The sequence below is a fragment of the Mustela putorius genome, unplaced genomic scaffold (genome assembly GCF_011764305.1).
Source record: "Mustela putorius furo isolate JIRA1106 unplaced genomic scaffold, ASM1176430v1.1 tig00537335_pilon_pilon_pilon, whole genome shotgun sequence".
Lineage (NCBI taxonomy): Eukaryota > Metazoa > Chordata > Mammalia > Carnivora > Mustelidae > Mustela > Mustela putorius.
This window is the reverse complement of record NW_025422457.1, coordinates 2,272,045-2,291,668: the sequence shown is the minus strand read 5'-3', so window position 1 is coordinate 2,291,668 and position 19,624 is coordinate 2,272,045. Positions and strand designations below refer to the sequence as shown.

The window sequence follows — 19,624 nt, the reverse complement described above, 5'->3', positions numbered from 1 at the left end:
TGAGACACGGGTATAAAGTTGGGTCCGAGTGCGGGAGGGGGCGTGGGGGGAGGGGGAAGTGAGTGGTCTGCATGCAGTTCCATCTGAACACGTGCAGCGTGTCGTCCCAGAGAAAGAAAGAAGCCCAAGGAGTCATTTTCAGTCAAGTCCAGCATCCCTTTGCCGTCCGTGTTCGCAGACCACAGTCCCCGATCAGGCATGCTGGCCTGAGGACACCATGCCTAGCTGGCTAGCGCTGTGTCCTTTCTGTTAATCAGACAGACACGCACGCACGCACGCACGCACTCACACAGCCACTCTTCTAAGAACCAGTGTGCCCAAAGTACATCAAGCCCGGTTTCCTGCCCAGGGCTATGCCAGCCACACTCGGACCTGTACTGGGGATGCAGAGGGATGTCAGGGGGAGGGAGTGGTCCCTGGGCTTCCGGCCACAAAGGGACATAAGATGCTGGACCCCAGCCACCATGGCATTATGCCCTCCTTCCAACTTTGGCTTCTGTTCCCAAGTACAAAGTGAAGATTCCTCCGCATTGCTCCCCTCCTATACACACACACACACACACACACACACACACACACTCTCACACACACACACACACTCACAATAACTGGGTTTATGATCGGGCGAGGCAGTTTGATGAGGTGGGGCTAGGATATGGCCTTATTATGTGCCCCTTGGCCATGAAACTGTCTGGACACCTCCCAGAAATCCTGCTTGTGGCGGGGGGTGGGGGGTGGGGAATTGACAGTATATGGGACAACGCACTAGTCCTTGGAAGTCAGCCGTGTACAAGAGCTTCACACAGACCATACAGTACTACCTTCCACCTTTCCAGTGAAAAAGCAAGACTGAGACACTTGCTGAGACACAGGCTTATGATTTTGAGGGTTTGGCACACATCTGTTGAGTGAATGACTACCTCTTGCTGGCAGGTGATACAACGCGTCCTGCCCGAGCGCATCGGGGCCACCAAGGGCAGCGATGGCTCCTCTTATCCTGCCAGAGACAGTGGAAGGTGGGCGGAGGAAGAAAGAAGGAGCTCTTCCTTTTCTGAAAGTAAATGTTCAGTGACTAACACTCCTGACCACCCCAGGCAACAGTCTCCACAGCATGTCTCCTGGCCTCTTTCTCTGCAGAGGGCAGTTTGGGTCAACACGAGCAGGGAGGAGCCCAGTGGTGAGGCCCTACAGCCAAGCCTCCTTGGCCCAGAAAACACAAGGGGCTTTGATGCCTGCAGCAAGCAAGGGCTCTCCCCCCAGGATGCTGTGGCTGCTCTTGGGCATGGCCCAGCCCCAGGGCTGGCCTTAGTCTGGAGGCCACATCTGGGAGGTAGTACCTCCAGCTCTGGGTTTAACATAACGGCCTCGAGCGAAAGAGAAGCCTCAGGGCTGCTGTCCCTGAGCCGTGTGGCCTTGGGCAGATAGGAAACCTCATTAGACCTCCCTGTCCTGGTCTGTAAAATGGAAAGAATATGAAAACAGTAACAGCATCTCTCTTAATGGTTGCTGGGAAGAAGAAATGAAATCCTGGTTGTGCGTGCTCAGCATTTTACCTGGTTCCTAATGTCTGCCCAGAAAGTGAAACTACTAGCATTACCCCCTCTGAGTTTCCCAGAAGGTTCTCTCCAGACAAAAGCAAACTCAGCCCCCTGGTCTGAAATTGCCCCTCACCCCCAGACCTGTAGGAGCCTGCCTCTCGCTCCAGCGACTCCTGTAAAACAAACGGCTCACACAAACAATCCTTATTCACCAACCTTAGCAGGCTTTCTCCATGTCTTCAAGCTAAAATAAAACCACTTAGAAAATAAAACTCAATGGCTTCCTTGTCTCATGCCTTGCTGTCAAACGCTAAGTCAATGCTTCTCGAATCAGGGTACGCACACAGCCGGGGGGCCTGTGGGGTTTGCCAGAAATGCCTTGGGATAAATATGGCACACATGGGGAAAAGTGAAACATTTAAACTGAAGGTAACTGAAAACACTGTCTTTGTTAAAAAAAAAAAAAAAAGAAAGAAAGAAAGAAAGAAAGGAAGGAAGGAAGGAAGGAAGAAAAAGACAGTACTTAGTGGAAAAAAAAAAGAAACATACAATGAATGTGTGTATATGTATATACATACATGTGTGTATGATATACCTAAATTAAAAATACGTACATATAACATTGTATGCCAACTATAATTCAATAATAAAAATGTTTCTCTAAGAATATATAAAAATAAAAGACATATATTAGGCAAACAACAACAAAAAAAAATAAACTTCCTTTGTGCAGGTATCCTGAGCCAAGCAAAGATTCCGTCTAGGAGGAGCAGGACCAGACGTGCCAGGACCAGACGTGCCTGACGTCATGACACAGGTGGACCCCCAGGAAAGGCGGGGCAAGGTGTCTCCTCTCTGCAGCTTGAGTGAGGAAGCTCATGACCCCCGGATCCTGAGCGTGAGCTTAGACAGAGAAGATGAGGATGGCGGGGAGGCGGGAGACAAAGGGAGCCCTGGGGACCCTGATCACCAGGTCTATCCAAGAAACAGCTCGCAAGAGACTCAAGACAGTCCTGACCTGCCCTGGCATCATCCACCCAGTGAAGAAGAGAAATTCTCCAGCCCCGTTAGTGCCGGGGGCGTCGGGAAGGAACCGACAGTGAAGCCTGGAAAGAAGGCCGGCTGGGGAAGCGGTGAGTCCAAGATGACCCGGAACCAGGACTCCCCTGGACCAGGCACGCCTCCGGGGACCCTCCCTAGCGACCTGTCGCACAAGTTGTTAGGTCGGACGCAACCGTTTAGGGACACACTACCTGCGGGAGATGATGGAGACTCCAGGGCAAACCTGGACGCTGCCTTGGGGGTCCCATCCAGCTTCCCTGAGACGGGAAGAGATTTCTGTGCACAGAGAGGCGTAAACACGTCCCCAGACAGCTCCTCTCCGATGTGTTTCCCCAAGCCGGGGGGCAACTGGGACCTCCCCACGCAGGAGACGCGCACCCCGGCCCGGGGTTCTGTCCCCCCAGCCAGTCTGGCAGCAGCGATGCTGGCCAAAGCGCGGACCGGCAGGAAGGGCCAGAAGCTGGAGGGTGCGCATGAGGCGGGGCAAGGAGAGGCACATCCGTATAAGTGCCTGCGGGGAGGAAGGGCCTTCCAGAAGCCCAGCAATCCTCTGGGTCCCTCGCAGCCGCGGGGCACCAAGCCTTATGCCTGTGAGCTGTGCGGGAAGACCTACTCTCACCGGGGCACGCTCCAGCAGCACCGCCGCCTGCACACGGGCGAGCGGCCCTACCAGTGCCCCTTCTGCGACAAGGCCTACACTTGGTCCTCCGACCACCGCAAGCACATCCGCACCCACACCGGGGAGAAACCCTACCCGTGCCCGGACTGCGGGAAGGCCTTCGTGCGTTCCTCCGACCTGCGCAAACACCAGCGCAACATGCATAGCAACAACAAGCCCTTCCCGTGCGCCGAGTGTGGTCTGACTTTCAACAAGCCACTGTCGCTGCTGCGCCACCAGCGCACGCACCTGGGCGAGAAGCCCTTCCGCTGCCCCGCTTGCGACAGGGAGTTCGCCGTGGCCAGTCGAATGATGGAGCACCAGCGTGTGCATTCAGGCGAGCGGCCCTTCCCCTGCCCCACCTGCGGCAAGTGCTTCACCAAATCCTCCAACCTGATCGAGCACCAGACGCTGCACACTGGCCAGAGGCCCTTCAAGTGCGCCGACTGCGGCGTGGCCTTCGCGCAGCCCTCGCGCCTTGTGCGCCACCAGCGCATCCACACGGGGGAGAGGCCCTTTCCTTGCACCCAGTGTGGCCAGGCCTTTGCCCGCTCTTCAACCCTGAAGCGGCACCAGCAGATCCACTCCGGGGAGAAGGGCTTTCTCTGCGCCGAGTGCGGCAGGGCCTTCCGAATCGCCTCGGAGCTTGCCCAGCATATTCGGGTGCACAACGGGGAGAGGCCTTACCAGTGTGAGGATTGCGGCCAGGCCTTCACCAGGTCCAATCACCTCCAGCGGCACCGAGCCAAGCACAGCACCTGCAAAAAGGAGACCATCCCCTCCTCCTCTGATGAGTGAGGGCTCGAGCCACTAAGTCTCAGGGAAGGTGAAGACGCTGTCGGACCTCACTGCCTGGAACCCTCCTTCATGGACAAGCCCATTCACATGGTAATGTCACCTAGCCCCACTGGCCAGCCTTTCCTCCCAGTGAGTCCTGGCCATGGGTGGTCCATTTGATAAAAGTGTTTGATCTCTTGTGTAAAAAGTAACAGGAGGGCTGGCACCTATGTGGGGTTTCCTATCTGTCTTTCTTCCAAATCTCAGAGGCCATACTCCATTGGAAAAAGATAAGAAACTGTAGTGAGAACTGGTCAAGAGTTGAGTTCCGTGGTGGGGGAATCTCAGTGGGTTGGGAATGATATCCTGGGCACTGTGCAAGCCTCGAGGGATACAGTGAAAAAAAAGGTTGTCCTGTCCTGCCCTCAAGGCCATGTGCAAATACTAAGAAGACCTCAGGGGCTGGTCCTCTTGGGGAGAAAGGTACTTCTCAGTTTTTACATGAATAAGGGAATTCCTAGAAGTGGTCTCTGTGAGCACCTCTTTCAAAGCAGCAAAACCTCTCTGAGGTTAGCTCAGACCCAGCCAGACAGCCCATTATTTCACTTTCCTGCCAAAATTACTTTACCCTTGGGAAATGGGTCTCAGCTTTGAGGTGGAGAAGGCCTTTGTCTTAAAGAGAGGGAAGTTTATATCCTATGTTTTGGAATCAAAAACACAAGTTTTTTTTTTTTTTTTTCTGTAAGTCCAGAAAAACCTTAATATCTGAAAAAGAAGTCCCTTCCTCTTTACAGTCAAATACAGTAAGTTGGATCGAACCTAAGTCTCACCCACAAAATTTACATCAGCTTCCTGTCTGGCCACCTTTTCCCTTGTTCCCAACTTGGGAACTTCAACCATATTTAATTTACAGAGAGTAATATGCCCACTTAGAGAGAGATATGTAGCATTTCTCCAAATGGGCATGATCGTAATTCAAGAAACCTCTTAGATTCATTTAAGTTTTCTAGGTCATTAGCTCCGATTTGAAGTAAAGAAAATAGAATAGCCCTTGCCCAAGTGCCAATTGGTTTACCTTTGTTTCAAAGTCTTAAAACCAAGTTTGGAAACCCTCATGATTCACAATTACTCTCCAATGAGGTTATTTGAAATCTGTGTATTACCAACAGTCATTCTTCAAAATGTATTGACTTTCTATCATTTGAAATCAGTAGTTCTTAGCTCTGGACCCAACTGCAAAGAATTCATGACTTCACAGATTTCCTTTGATGCACAGGGGCAAACATGGAATAAGATATCCCAAAAGAACATATAGTACTCTCCTTTGGTGGATAGCTTTAACATATTCCTAAAATTGCCACCAAAGGGTGCTAAATCTGAATTTCTTTTGAATTCTCCCTCGACACATGGGAGACAAAGAGAAGTGATACATGTTGTCATACTTTGTTTGATAAAGGCAAACTTAGTAAAAGAGTTTGACTTCAGGCCTGGAGGTTTTGTGTCTTAACTCCCTTGGACACATCTACATGTCCAACCAACAGAATTAGGTGGTTTAGGGTCTGGCATGAGGGGCAATGCTTGAGGTATTAGTCCATCCCCATCCTTTGCCTTGGCTTCAGCTTCTGTATCTGCATTGGCTAATCAGGAGTGTTAATAAGGCAGCAATAAAAGTTGGAGTTATCCCACCAGGAAAGGAAAGTTGGCTAAAGGCATGGGTATTAAATTGGTAAATACTGTAAAAAATCAACCATAGCATTGTGATTATGAACAGCATAAAGGCTTGTATATTTTTCCTGGTTAACCAATGAAATCTTTGAAGACTGAAGTCATTGTTTCTTTTCTTTGTATTTTTTTTAAAGATGGTTGTTAGTACAATTTTGATAATTAAAATATTTAATTTGTTTCCATAAATTTTTAAGGCTGTTGTTCCCCAAACCAGTTCATAGAATGGCTGTAGAGAAGGTACGTGAGCTGTTTCTTGACCATACAACCTGCTGAATCCTAGCTTCGAATATTGAAACAAGTCTGCAGGTCATTGTGGATTCTAATCTTTTAAGCTTCCCCTATTTTCTGACGCACAGCCAAGTTGGGACCACTGGTCTATTTAATCATTGGTGATAATTTCCTTTTATCATCTAGCCAGCAGATAGCATGAAAATGAGCAGGCAATCAGGATGATATCACAACAGAATGAGACTAAAAATAGGTTCAAGCTTCTGGAACACCTCCTGACAAGGATACGATGGACTCAAGCTATCAAGCAGGTTGTGAAGTGGTTGCATAATCTCATTTCTGCAGATGATGTGCAGTATCTCTGTGTAGCTTCCAGATGGGCACACCTATGGGGAAAAAGTGTGTCCTTTTTGTTACTAGGCAGAAAAAAACAGGTTAGCTTGTGCTGGGTATCTTTGGAGCTACATACTGTGTTTCTGGAATATAAAGGATTGTAATATACTGAACAGGCGAAGAGAAGTTCAATAATCCTTCAGTAGTGTCACTTAATCAGGTCACATTTTAAGGAAAATTCTCCCAACCAGTATTTTCTCATACCAGCTGCAAGGGTCATGTTGAATATGTATTGCAGGGGGATGCAATCCCCTTACTGTAGCCACAGGTCATTGGGCTGGACAGTGAAAGGTCACAATTCATGGAGTGGAGAAGCAGATACAAAGGAGAAGACAACCATCTACTAACTGGTGTGGCATAAATTCTGCCCAGTGAAGTCTGCAGTCCAAAGCAGGGGCATTTGAATCCTCTGTTTATAGAAGAATCAGTATTTGAATAAGGTTATTCTGTCTCAGATTGTTATCCCAAATAATAGTGAACTGCTTTTCTAGTTCTCTATAAACCTTCACATCATAGCAGACGATCTTGTTTCCCCATTCTGTAATTAAAAATCAGAGCAGGGCCTTCTTTGCAATAGAATTTAGAGCTTCTCTCTAGACTAGTGCCATTTCCGCAGGTTAGTTTGCCAAAATTAATTTGGATATACCAAATAAAAATGATCATTTATAAGACTCAACTAAATAAACATTCCCTTGATAGTGTCACCAGAGTTCCCAGTCATCACGATCCATATCCTTTAGATAATAGTGATAATAATTATCACCTTACGTAGTATTCAGTGTGCCTGGGTTTTAAGTGTTTCATACATATATTAACTATTGAAATGTTAAAGTAAACCTATGATGATAATTATCTTTAATTTTAAGAAGAGGAGATCAAGAGACAAAGAAGTTATATAGCCCAAGACATTAGGGCTAAGGGGTAGCATAATGATGTTTCAACATTTAGGCATTCAGTGGAGGCAATTAATGGCTCCAGAGACTGCTGTTAACCACAGGGCCAACTGCCTCTCTTTGGCATGGAAGAAGACTCTGCAATTATTGGTGACATGCATTTTCAAAAGTAGGTGACCATAAATTCAAGAGATGATAAAGGTTGAAACACAGCACAGCAGAAATTTGGCTTGACCCAGGAAGGAAGACCTAGTGGATTTGGGATTGGCAGCTGTTAATCATTAACCCCTTAGAGAAGCTGTCGAGAAGCCAGCCAGGAAAAAGGGGTTGGAGGCGATAGTTCCTTGAAGGCCCACCAAGGGTTCATTTCCCTAATGAAACATTCTGTGTCTACGCCATACACAGAAAATTACACCAGCAAAGAATCTTGACACTCAACACTTACACAAAATTTTATCATCCAAATGCATGCACATTAAACAGCTATATTACCTCTGATAGAAACCCAACAGATCACCCAGGAGTTCCAACTAAGCCTTCAAAATTCTTGCAGGGAAGGAAATGATCAATTTAATACTCATATTAGAATACTCAAACAGATGTCTTTGCTAGACTCAGAACTAGACTGCAGACTACAAACTCAATGACCCATGAAAATATCGCCAAAGATGGAATGACAATGTTTCATTGAGCCAGAAAATGGTGTCTTTTTAAAGTTGAGAGCGAAGCTCATTTTTAACTTCAGTTGCCTTCTCTCTATTCCATTCCAGAACAATTAAAATTTTTCCACAATGGCTAGATAATATTTTTCCATGTTTTCTCCTTAATGACTTCCCACAAACTCAGTCAAATTGGCTGAGTCTCACTGTCTCAGGAGTGTCAGGCACTCAGTAGACCGGAACCATGAACAGTGAACCTGAACCTGAACAGTGGATAAATGGGGCTTCTATAAAGCCTAAGCTAATAATTAGGATTTAAAGTAAAGCTGACCCCTTCTGTAAAGCAAAGAGAATATAGAGGAGGTCCAGGACAAGAAGGGAAGCAAGGATCTTCTGTGGTCGTTCAATGAGGTCAAGGACAAGTGGGATTCGTAAGTAAGATGAAGAGATGTTCAAGACTTCAGAGGTGGAGTCAATAAGGTTTGGTTCCAAGGTAATAACAACTACCAAACAGTGAACACTTTTAGGGTTGTGGCACAACCTCTAGCATCCCAGCTAATCCCTACCACAGTCGGTTTAGGGAGACTCTTAAAAAATATTTCCACGTGGAATATGTAACTCTTTTCTTGGAAAGCAAATAAGATTAATAGTTCTTGGCTGTTGTCTATCAGTATTGTTAAGCAAAGATCACTAAGGCCTTTGTCCTCCTTCTAAGAAAAAGGTTGCATATCTGTCACACGGAGAACATGCAGCAAATCCCCCACCTTTCAGTTTAGAAATTATGCTTGCTTACATTTTTACTTTCTGCAGTTATGGTGGTGTAAAAAATATGCCCACATAAGTGTCCATCAAGGGATGAATGGGTAAAGAAGTTCCGGTGTACACATAAACACACACAATGGAATATAACTTAGCCGTGAGAAGAAGGACATCTCCCCCCACACAAAGACATGTTGGGGACATAAAGTATGTCCCAGACTGAGAAAAACAAATGCTGTGTGATGTCACTTATATGTGGAGCATAAAAAAAATCAAACTTATAGAACCAGATACAAGGGTGGTTGCCAGAGGCTGGGAGTGGGAGAACTGTGGAGATGTTGGTCGAGGGGTGTAGACTTTCAGCCATAAGCTGAATGAGGCCTGAAGATCTAATGTAAAACACAGTGACCACAGTTGGTAACATTGTATTGTGTAACTGAAATATGTGAAGAGAGTAGAACTTCAGTGTTTTCACCCCCACCCCAAAAAAGATAAATATGTGAGGTGACAGATGTGTTAACTAGATGGGGAGAGACCCCTCACAATGTACATGTGTATCAAATCACCACAATGTGTACTTTAAATATCTTACAGTTTTTTTGTGTCAGTCATACCTCAATAAAGCTGAACTTTAAAAAAAAAGAATTTAAAAATTAACTAAAAATTTAAAAATACGTCTACAAATTCTGTGATATGCCTCCCTTCAAGAAGTCAGCCTAATCTCTTTCCTTTTTTGTGTAGGCTACACTCAATGACTTGGTTCTAATAAATACAATAAAGTAGAATTGTCAGTGCACAGCTTCTGAAGCTCGATCACAACCAGCATTGTGGCTTCCACTGTTTGCTTGATATCTCTCTCTCCTTCTCTCTCTCTCACCCCCTTGCCCCTCATTACTTGCTCTGAGGGAAGCCAGCCACCGTGTCGTGAGCAGCCTTATGAAGAGGGCCTTGTGGTGAGGAGATGGTTAACAGCCACATCGGTGAACTTGTAGGGGACCCATTAACCCCAGCCGAGAGTTCAGAATGACTGCACATCTGGCTGACGACTGGATTGAAACCTCACAAGACACCCAAAGCCAGAACTATTTATCTAAGTGGCTCTCAAATCCCTGATCCTTGGAAACTGTGTGAAGTAATAAATGATTATTATTTTAAACTGGGAAGCTTTGCTTGGTAATTTGTAAATGCAGCAATAGCTAACAAGATGTAATGTGGAGAATATGAGTGAGAATGTAGTCATTAGGTGTCATCATGAGCTCTGATTTCTGCCCTAAGAAAATTGACAGAGGGTTGGAACACATCTCCACTTCCTGTCACCACATTCACCTCTACCCCTAACCAATAGTTACTGTGAAGGCTGGCAGAGGTTCAGCTGGTATTCAGGAAGTCCTTGCCTTTGCCAAGTGGAGGTCCTAAATCTAGGACCCAGCAAAAGGGAGGATTCAGATCCACTGTGGATAATATCTAGATACCAGGACCACATTTGATAAGGAATAATAACAACGAAACCCTTTAACCCTTTTGATTATCTTTTTTTTTTTTTTTTTTTTTTTTTTTTTTTGGCAGGGGTGAGTACTGCAGTTCCTAACTCATGGAGATAAGTGAGCTAATGCATGGTCTTCCCTAGAAAGTGGAGAAATCCCTAATTCTTTAGAATCCAGAACACAGCCCCATGAAAGTAGTGTTATCCCCACTTTTCAGATAAGAAAACAAAGCTGTGGAAAGCATTAGCAACATATACAAACAAGATCACATAGCTAGGAAGCATGGAACCAGAGCCCCAGCTCAGATCTGCACAGCTGAACTGCATCCACCTTGCAGTGGGGGCGGGAGTGTGGACCTAAGACCCAGCCCCAGCTCCTCCCTTGGCTCACTGGGCAGTCGGTGTTCCTTCTGCTATGAACACTGTCTCCCTTCCTAAACCCACTACCCTGCCCTCAGCCTCCTGTGAGAACCACAGCCTCCTTTTCCATTTCTCCTTCTCCCCCTCACCTTGGAATTCCTATCTTCAAGGACCAACGGGTTTAATGAGGCAGAGCAGTTGAGTAAGAGGGTAACGTAGACACAAGGGTGAGGAAACTGAGGCCCCTGTTTGGTACTTCTCAATTCATGTTCCTGAAAGGGAAGTGGGGAAACAAATACATAGACACCTAGTTTTTCCATTTTGAGACTGTAAAATGTGTGTGTACAAAAAGAGGGATTTGGGGCATCAGTGTAGGGAACTATCTGGGGAAGGCACCTTCCTGGTTCTTTTGAAGTCACAGGACCCACATCTGGAAACATATATTTAGTAATTCTCTGCCAACCTAGGACTTGTATAACTCTAAACAGACAACACAGAGAGGCAGTTAATGTGCATCTTATCTTCCCCCGTGCAATTAGGTCCACAACCATAATGTCTAGATGTCTGCATGTGAGTGTGCATGAGTCACTTGTATTAGTATCCTTTGGCTGTGGAACAAAGTACCACAACTTAAGTAGCTCCCAACAACCGTAACGTATCTCCTTAGTATTCAGGAAGCTGGAAGTCTGAAATTAGTATCACTGGGCTAAAATCAAGGTGTCAGCAGGGCCAGACTCCCCCAGGAGGCTCTAGGAGAGAATCTTGTTTCCTTGTCTTGGGACTGCATCATCCCAATCTCTGTCTCTATAGTCATTTTTGTCTTCTTTTCTGTCTGTGTCAAATCTCTCTTTGCCTTTCTCCTCTAAGGGCACTATGATAGCATTTAGAGTTAACACACATCTTCCAGGAAATCTCCCCATCTCAAAATCCTTTACCACATTTATAGGTTCCAAGGACTAGCATCTTTAAGTACTACCTTTAGGTGACTGCTGTTCAGCTGACTACATTACTGCAAAACAAATAGTATCAGGTCTTTCTTGTGGCCATGAATGTTAAGTGATAATCATTTATTTCACTTCAGGTAGCTGAAAGGACAGTAGAAATATAATTTGTCCTGTCACTTAAGCAAAGAAAGTTTGGAACTCCAGTGGGCCTGAGAGATCACTATTTTACAAGTGAGGAAGCTACAAATTGCACAGCTCCCAGGGGCAGTCCAGAGCTCTATCTATCCTATCAGATCTTCTCTTTTACTTTTATGTGGTTTGATTTCTACCCTTTAAATTAACTAAAGATCATAACTTTAATGGGATCTGTTAATTTCAGAAATTATGGTAGATTTAAATAATCCTTAGAACAGATATTAAGATGGAAATGTTTACATGTTCTTTTTATACTAATAAAATGGCTTTCAGATTGCATTTTCAACTCTCAATCTGTAGCCATTTCTGTGCCCTAAGAGCCATTCATCATGCCTTTTTCCATCTCAATGAAACTCTCTACTTAAGTTTTGGAATTATTCCATCACCATATTAGTTATTCCAGATTGTTTCCTACCATCACCAACTATTAACTGGGAAAAGTAAAACAAAACAAAAAAAAAAAAAAAAAAAAAAAAAAAAAACCAAAAATCTGGGCAGAAACAAGTTTACAATTTCAGCATGTAATTTTCCAAATTCTTCTCCTTCCACCAAATTCCAAAAAATCTTAAAACACACTTCCATCGTGCAAAAGAGGTTAATGCCAGTATAATCACAAGTGTAAAAGAAGGCATTCATTACAGGTATATTAAAGATGATGTTTTTGTAATGATATATTAGTTCCAGGAGAATCCATAAAGAACTAAAGACAATGATGAAATTGGAGTGAATGAGATCAAAGTCACTCCCTAAATTTTGTAAAGTAATTCTGAACAGGCTCTTTGAGAATCCAATAAAAGCTATAGATCCTATCAAAATAATGCACATTACCGATGTTTTCCTTTGTGGTTTCAGGGAGCCACTGACTTTGTAAAGCCCATCAATTGGTATGAATGTCCATTAGATTGATTTCATTTCCAAATGTGAGTTCAGTACCCTAACCCAGGAACTTAAGTCAGTTACAATAGGAAAGGACTGTAGCAGACTTACAAACTAAGTCCACCGAAGACACTCTTTTGGATGATTTTTAAAAAGGGGGGGGGGGAACCAAACAGAAGATTACTAAGACAACTCACACTCCAAAGCGTTGAGTGGATTTCTTAAAATATGGAAACGAATTCACTACTAACATGATATGGGAAGTTAGCCATATTTTCTTTTATAAAAGTAACAACCACTCCTGGAATATATAAAATTTGTATGTGTAGGTTGAAAAGTTACAAGTTCATCCAAATAAGTACTGTTACAGCTTTTAAAAAAAATAATATTCTTTTAAAAAAAATATTTTGTTTTGAGAAATTGTACAGTTAATGACAAAAATAAACAAAATTACCAAGAGGCTACAGTCGCATGCCAAACCACATGCAAACCAGCACAAGGATTACTATAGTAGAAAACTCCAATAAAGACTAGTCCTGAAAGAACCAAGCAAAATACCAAATTATGATAAGGGCCAGGCTTGATAAGGAGTCTTCTAACTATAAAAACTCAATTAATTCCCAGTCATTAATAACAGCATTATCTGCACCTAAAAATACCTACTTTACTCCTGTTAGAAATGATCATAGCCTTTCTAAGGGGAAAAGAAACGGTATTCTTAGATTTATCTAAAGTCATCCACAACAGCTCAGAATCTGGGGAAAAACCTGGACTAAGTTAGTGACTACATTAGAAAGCTTGATTTAGTTAGGAGATCTTAATGGAGATAAAACCAAAAGGTGATGATAGACTTAACAGTTCCAGCCACCGGGATTCCTCCCCTTTATAAAGTGGTTTTTGCCTCTGCAGAGCACTGACTCAGTAAAAGAATGACCACAGTTAGCACAGAAATATGGTTTCTCTCCATATGGATCCGCTGAGGGGGCTGTAGGGATGCCCACCTGGTGAAGGTCCCTCGACACCCATCACAGTAGACTGAGGGCTCTCCAGAATGTGTTTGTTGTGTTTTTAACCTGAACAGCTGGGCAAAGGCCATTCTTGGCACTGGTATGGCTTGACCTGCTGAGGGATCACCTTATGTTTAAAAAGAAGGTTTGGTTTGCAAACCCCTGTACCAAATAGGACAATGTATGGTTTAGAGTCCTCTTTTCCTGTGTTTCAGTCATCTGAACTGTGGTGGTTCTGATGCACAGTATAGCAGGAATTTCTCATGACACCATTTCACACAGCCATATTAGAACGCTGTATTTTGTCCATGACAGCAGTGTCCCTACACATCTGTTGTGAGATTGAAACATTTATTCCTAGAATGAATCAATTTGTGCATGTGTAGGTTGGCAGCCTGCAAGAATTTCTTGATAGAGATGGGGTAGCAGTAGGAATGTCCCTCTACATGATTCTACATGTGCTTCTGAAGTCCCAAAAAGATGTTCCGTGTTTCTTATATTGATAAGAGCAATCTTTTCCAGAGATTAGCCATCTTTTCCAGAGATTACCTCTAGGTCTTCATCAAATGAGTCAGTAAGGGTAATATTTTTATCATCCTCTACAGGATCTCCTGAAGGTCCTCTGAGTGCCCAGAGGATTATGGTTCTAAGTCTCCATGCTTTAAGTCAGAGATGGAACTAGAAGTGACAGAGATTCCTGCAGTGATTTCACTCTGGAAGTAAGTTTCATTAGTTTCCTCATTTCACACTGAGTCCTGCCAGAAGCTCTTGCTTACCTGAGGGACCCACAGAGAGACAGTCAGCCCTTCAGGGTGGCAAAGACTTTACTTGAAATTCCAGGTGGAGGCTAGATTTCTGATGTATCCTCCCCAGGCTCAGGCTGCATTCACCTGAAGATGACTTCTTTGTATCCTGGGCTTCTCCTCACTGCCATGCTATGTCCATACCCATCCTTAAGCTACTTTTTTTTTTTTTTTTTTTTTTTTTTTTTTTTTTACTTTTTGTTGAGTTTCTGGTCTTACATTCTTTCTAAACAGACTTGATGTAGCTTCATTTTATTTTTCAAATATTCTAAAGGGAAAAATGATAAGTTTTATTAAGAGTTAGTTAAAATTTACTCTGGAACTACAAAATTATTTTTGCTTTTCTAAACCATTAAATAATTTCTAATTCCATGAAGAATTGGAACAATAATTGTCTGACTTTCAGTTAAGGTGGTACTGTGAGTTTATGATTTAACCACAACTCCCAAAATACATGGCAATGCAATGATAGATGAAATATAACAAGAGAAAAAAATTTTAAATACAGCTGTACTCAGAAGCAAGATTAAAATCCTCATGGACTATAACTGAATAGAAACAGAAGGTAGTAATCAGAGCTAAAGATGTACACTTGTGGGGTTCAGGGTTAGAGAACTCGTGGCTGGGAATATAATTCTCAAATTATGTGTAAGTGAAATATATAATAGATCTGGGCCTGAAGAAAATGTGATCCCAGCCTGTGAGACGGCTTATGAAATCTTCATTACCTGGAATGGCAGGTAGAAGCAGATACAGCTTCTCGACCAGGATGTAGTCAAGATTGGAGGAAATAAATACCCTAGAAAACAGGGGAATAAAGGATCACAACTAGAAGCTGGTCCTTTGAATGCACTAATCAAAAGAGAAAGCACTAGTAAGACTGATAAATGGAAAAGGAGGGAGAGCACAAAAATATTATGAATTAAAAAGACAAAATTATATTTACAGTAGAAAGCTTAAAAACTAGAAGAAATATTTAAATAGATTAAATAACTTGATGTCCACAAAAAATTAAATGAAATGGAAAACTTTCCATAAGACTACAGGTCATCAAAGTGGCATCAAAAAGATAAAAACTTAAAATTTTAAAAATAAATAATAATAAACTTTAAAAAATAATCTATTGTTTAAAATATTGTTTTCCCTAAACCTAAACAAACAAACAAAAACAAACAAACAAACGTTGGCTTATGTGGTTTTAAACTAAATTCACCAAAACTTCAAAGAACGCAGTTCTTTTCTCTTTTTTTTTTACTTTTAAAAAATTTTTTTTCTTTCTTTTCAGTGTAACAGTATTCATTGTTTTTGCACCACACTCAGTGCTCCATGCAATCCGTGCCCTCTCTAATACCCACCACCTGGTTCCCCCAACATCCCACCCACCTGCCCCATCAAAACCCTCAGATTGTTTTTCAGAGTCCATAATCTCTCATGTTTCACCTCCCCTTCCAATTTCCCTCAACTCCTTTCTCCTCTCCATCTCCCCTTGTCCTCCATGCTATTTGTTATGCTCCACAAATAAGTGAAGCCATATGATAATTGACTCTCTCTGCTTGACTTATTTCACCTAGCATAATCTCTTCCAGTCCCGTCCATGTTGCTACAAAAGTTGGATATTCATCCTTTCTGATGGAGGCATAATACTCCATAGTGTATATGGACCACTTCTTCCTTATCCATTTGTCCGTTGAAGGGCATCTTGGTTCTTCCCACAGTTTGGCAACCGTGGCCATTGCTGCTATAAACATTGGGGTACGGATGGCCCTTCTTTTCACTACATCTGTATCTTTGGGGTAAATATCAAGTAGTGCAATTACAGAGTTATAGGGAAGCTTTATTTTTAATTTCTTTATTATTATTATTATTATTTATTTTTTATAAACATATAATGTATTTTTATCCCCAGAGGTACAGGTCTGTGAATCGCCAGGTTTACACACTTCACAGCACTTACCACAGCACATACCCTTCCCAATGTCCATAACCCTACCCCGTCTCCCAAACCCCCTGCCCCCACCAACCCTCAGTTTGTTTTGTGAGATTAAGAGTCACTTATGGTTTGTCTCCCTCCCAATCTGATCTTGTTTCATTCATTCTTCTCCTACCCCCTTAAGCCCCCATGTTGCATCTCCACTTCCTCATATCAGGGAGATCATATGATAGTTGTCTTTCTCTGATTGACTTATTTCACTAAGTATGATACCTTCTAGTTCAATCCAGGTCTTCGCAAATGGCAAGATTTCATTTATTTTGATGGCTGCATAGTATTCCATTGTGTATATATGCCACATCTTCTTGATCCATTCATCTGTTGATGGACATCTAGGTTCTTTCCATAGTTTGGCTATTGTGGACATTGCTGCTATAAACATTTGGATGCACGTGCCCCTTCAGATCACTACTTTTGTATCTTTAGGGTAAATACCCAGTAGTGCAATTGCTGGGTCATAGGGTAGTTCTATTTTCAACATTTTGAGGAATCTCCAAGCTGTTTTCTAGAGTGGTTGCACCAGCTTGCATTCCCACCAACAGTGTAGGAGGGTTCCCCTTTCTCCGCATCCTCTCCAGCATCTGTCATTTCCTGACTTGTTAATTTTAGCCATTTTGACTGGTGTGAGGTGATATCTCATTGTGGTTTTGATTTGTATTTCCCTGATGCAGACTGATGTGGAGCACTTTTTCATGTGTCTGTTGGCCATCTGGATGTCTTCTTTGCAGATGTGTCTGTTCATGTCCTCAGCCCATTCCTTGATTGGATTAGTTGTTCTTTGGATGTTGAGTTTGCTAAGTTCTTTATAGATTTTGGACACTAGCCCTTTATCTGATATGTTGTTTGCAAATATCTTCTCCCATTCTGTTAGTTGTCTTTTGGTTTAGTTAACTGTTTCCTTTGCTGTGCAAAAGCTTTTGATCTTGATGAAATCCCAATAGTTCATTTTTGTCCTTGCTTCCCTTGCCTTTGGCGGTGTTCCTAGGAAGAAGTTGCTGCAGCTGAGGTGGAAGAGGTTGCTGCCTGTGTTCTCCTCAATGATTTTGATGGATTCCTTTCTCACATTGAAGTCCTTAATCTATTTTGAGTCTATTTTCATGTGTGGCATAAGGAAATGGTCCAATTTCATTTTTCTGCATGTGGCTGTCCAATTTTCCCAACACCATTCATTTATTGAAGAGCCTGTCTTTTTTCCATTGGACATTCTTTCCTGCTTTGTCAAAGATTAGTTGACCATAGAGTTGAGGGTCTATTTCTAGGCTCTCTATTCTGTTCCATTGATCTATGTGTCTGTTTTTGTGCCAGTACCATGCTGTCTTGATGATGACAGCTTTGTAATAGAGCTTGAAGTCTGGAATTGTGATGCCACCAACTTTGGCTTTCTTTTTCAATATTCCTTTGGCTATTCGAGGTCTTTTCTGGTTCCACATAAATTTTAGGGTTATTTGTTCCATTTCTGGTATTTTGATAGGAAATGCATTAAATATGTAGATTGCTTTAGGTAGCATAGACATTTTCACAATATTTGTTCTTCCAATCCAGGAGCATGGAACATTTTTCCATTTCTTTGTGTCTTCCTCAATTTCTTTAATGAGTATTTTATAGTTTTCTGAGTATACATTCTTAGCCTCTTTGGTTAGGTTTATTCCTAGGTATATTATAGTTTTGGGTGCAATTGTAAATGGGATTGACTCCTTAATTTCTCTTTCTTCTGTCTTGTTGGTGTAGAGAAAGGCAATTGATTTCTGTGCATTGATCTTATATCCTGACACTTTACTGAATTCCTGTATAAGTTCTAGCAGTTTTGGAGTGGAGTCTTTTGGGTTTTCCACATATAGTATCATATCATCTGCGAAGAGTGATAGTTTGACTTCTTCTTTGCCAATTTGGATGCCTTTAATTTCCTTTTGTTGTCTTATTGCTGAGGCTAGGACTTCTAGTACAATGTTGAATAGCAGTGGTGATAATGGACATCCCTTCCGTGTTCCTGACCTTAGTAGAAAAGCTTTCAGTTTTTCTCCACTGAGAATGATATTTGCAGTGGGTTTTTCATAGATGGTTTTGATAATATTGAGATATGTGCCCTCTATCCTTACACTTTGAAGAGTTTTGATCAGGAAGGGATGCTGTACTTTGTCAAATGTTTTTTCAGCATCTATTGAGAGTATCATATGGTTCTTGTTCTTTCTTTTATTAATGTGTTGTATCACATTGATTGATTTGTGGATGTTGAACCAACCTTGCAGCCCTGGAATAAATCCCACTTGGTCGTGGTGAATAATCCTTTTAATGTACTGTTGAATCCTATTAGCTAGTATTTTGGTGAGAATTTTCGCATCTGTGTTCATCAAGGATATTGGTCTGTAGTTCTCTTTTTTGATGGGATCCTTGTCTGGTTTTGGGATCAAGGTGATGCTGGCCTCATAAAATGAGTTTGGAAGTTTTCCTTCCATTTCTATTTTTTGGAACAGTTTCAGGAGAATAGGAATTAGTTCTTCTTTAAATGTTTGGTAGAATTCCCCTGGGAAGCCATCTGGCCCTGGGCTTTTGTTTGTTTGGAGATTTTTGATGACTGTTTCAATCTCCTTACTGGTTATGGGTCTGTTCAGGTTTTCTATTTCTTCCTGGTTCAGTTGTGGTAGTTTATATGTCTCTAGAAATGCATCCATTTCTTCCAGATTGTCAAATTTGTTGGCGTAGAGTTGCTCATAGTATGTTCTTATAATTGTCTGTATTTCTTTGGTGTTAGTTGTGATCTCTCCTCTTTCATTCATGATTTTATTTATTTGGGTTCTTTCTCTTTTCTTTTTGATAAGTCTAGCCAGGGGGTTATCAATCTTATTAATTCTTTCAAAGAACCAGCTCCTAGTTTCATTGATTTGTTCTACTGTTCTTTTGGTTTCTATTTCATTGATTTCTGCTCTGATCTTTACTATTTCTCTTCTCCTGCTGGGTTTAGGGTTTCTTTCTTGTTCTTTCTCCAGCTCCTTTAGGTGTAGGGTTAGGTTGTGTACCTGAGACCTTTCTTGTTTCTTGAGAAAGGCTTGTCCTGCTATATATTTTCCTCTCACGACTGCCTTTGTTGTGTCCCACAGATTTTGAACCGTTGTATTTTCATTATCATTTGTTTCCATGATTTTTTTCAATTCTTCTTTAATTTCCCGGTTGACCCATTCATTCTTTAGAAGGATGCTGTTTAGTCTCCATGTATTTGGGTTCTTTTCAAACTTCCTTTTGTGGTTGAGTTCTAGCTTTAGAGCATTGTGGTCTGAAA

The 19,624-nt window shown here is 42.4% G+C and overlaps 1 protein-coding gene across 1 annotated transcript; it reads left to right on the top strand.

The window, feature by feature from the left end:
* The first annotated feature begins 2,284 nt into the window (after nucleotides 1–2,284).
* Nucleotides 2,285–9,855, top strand: ZNF648 (zinc finger protein 648). The gene has a single exon (XM_004767901.2). It carries the CDS (start codon nucleotides 2,347–2,349, stop codon nucleotides 4,054–4,056), a length of 1,710 nt encoding a protein of 569 aa, XP_004767958.1. The 5' UTR covers nucleotides 2,285–2,346; the 3' UTR covers nucleotides 4,057–9,855.
* Nucleotides 9,856–19,624: the final 9,769 nt, after the last annotated feature.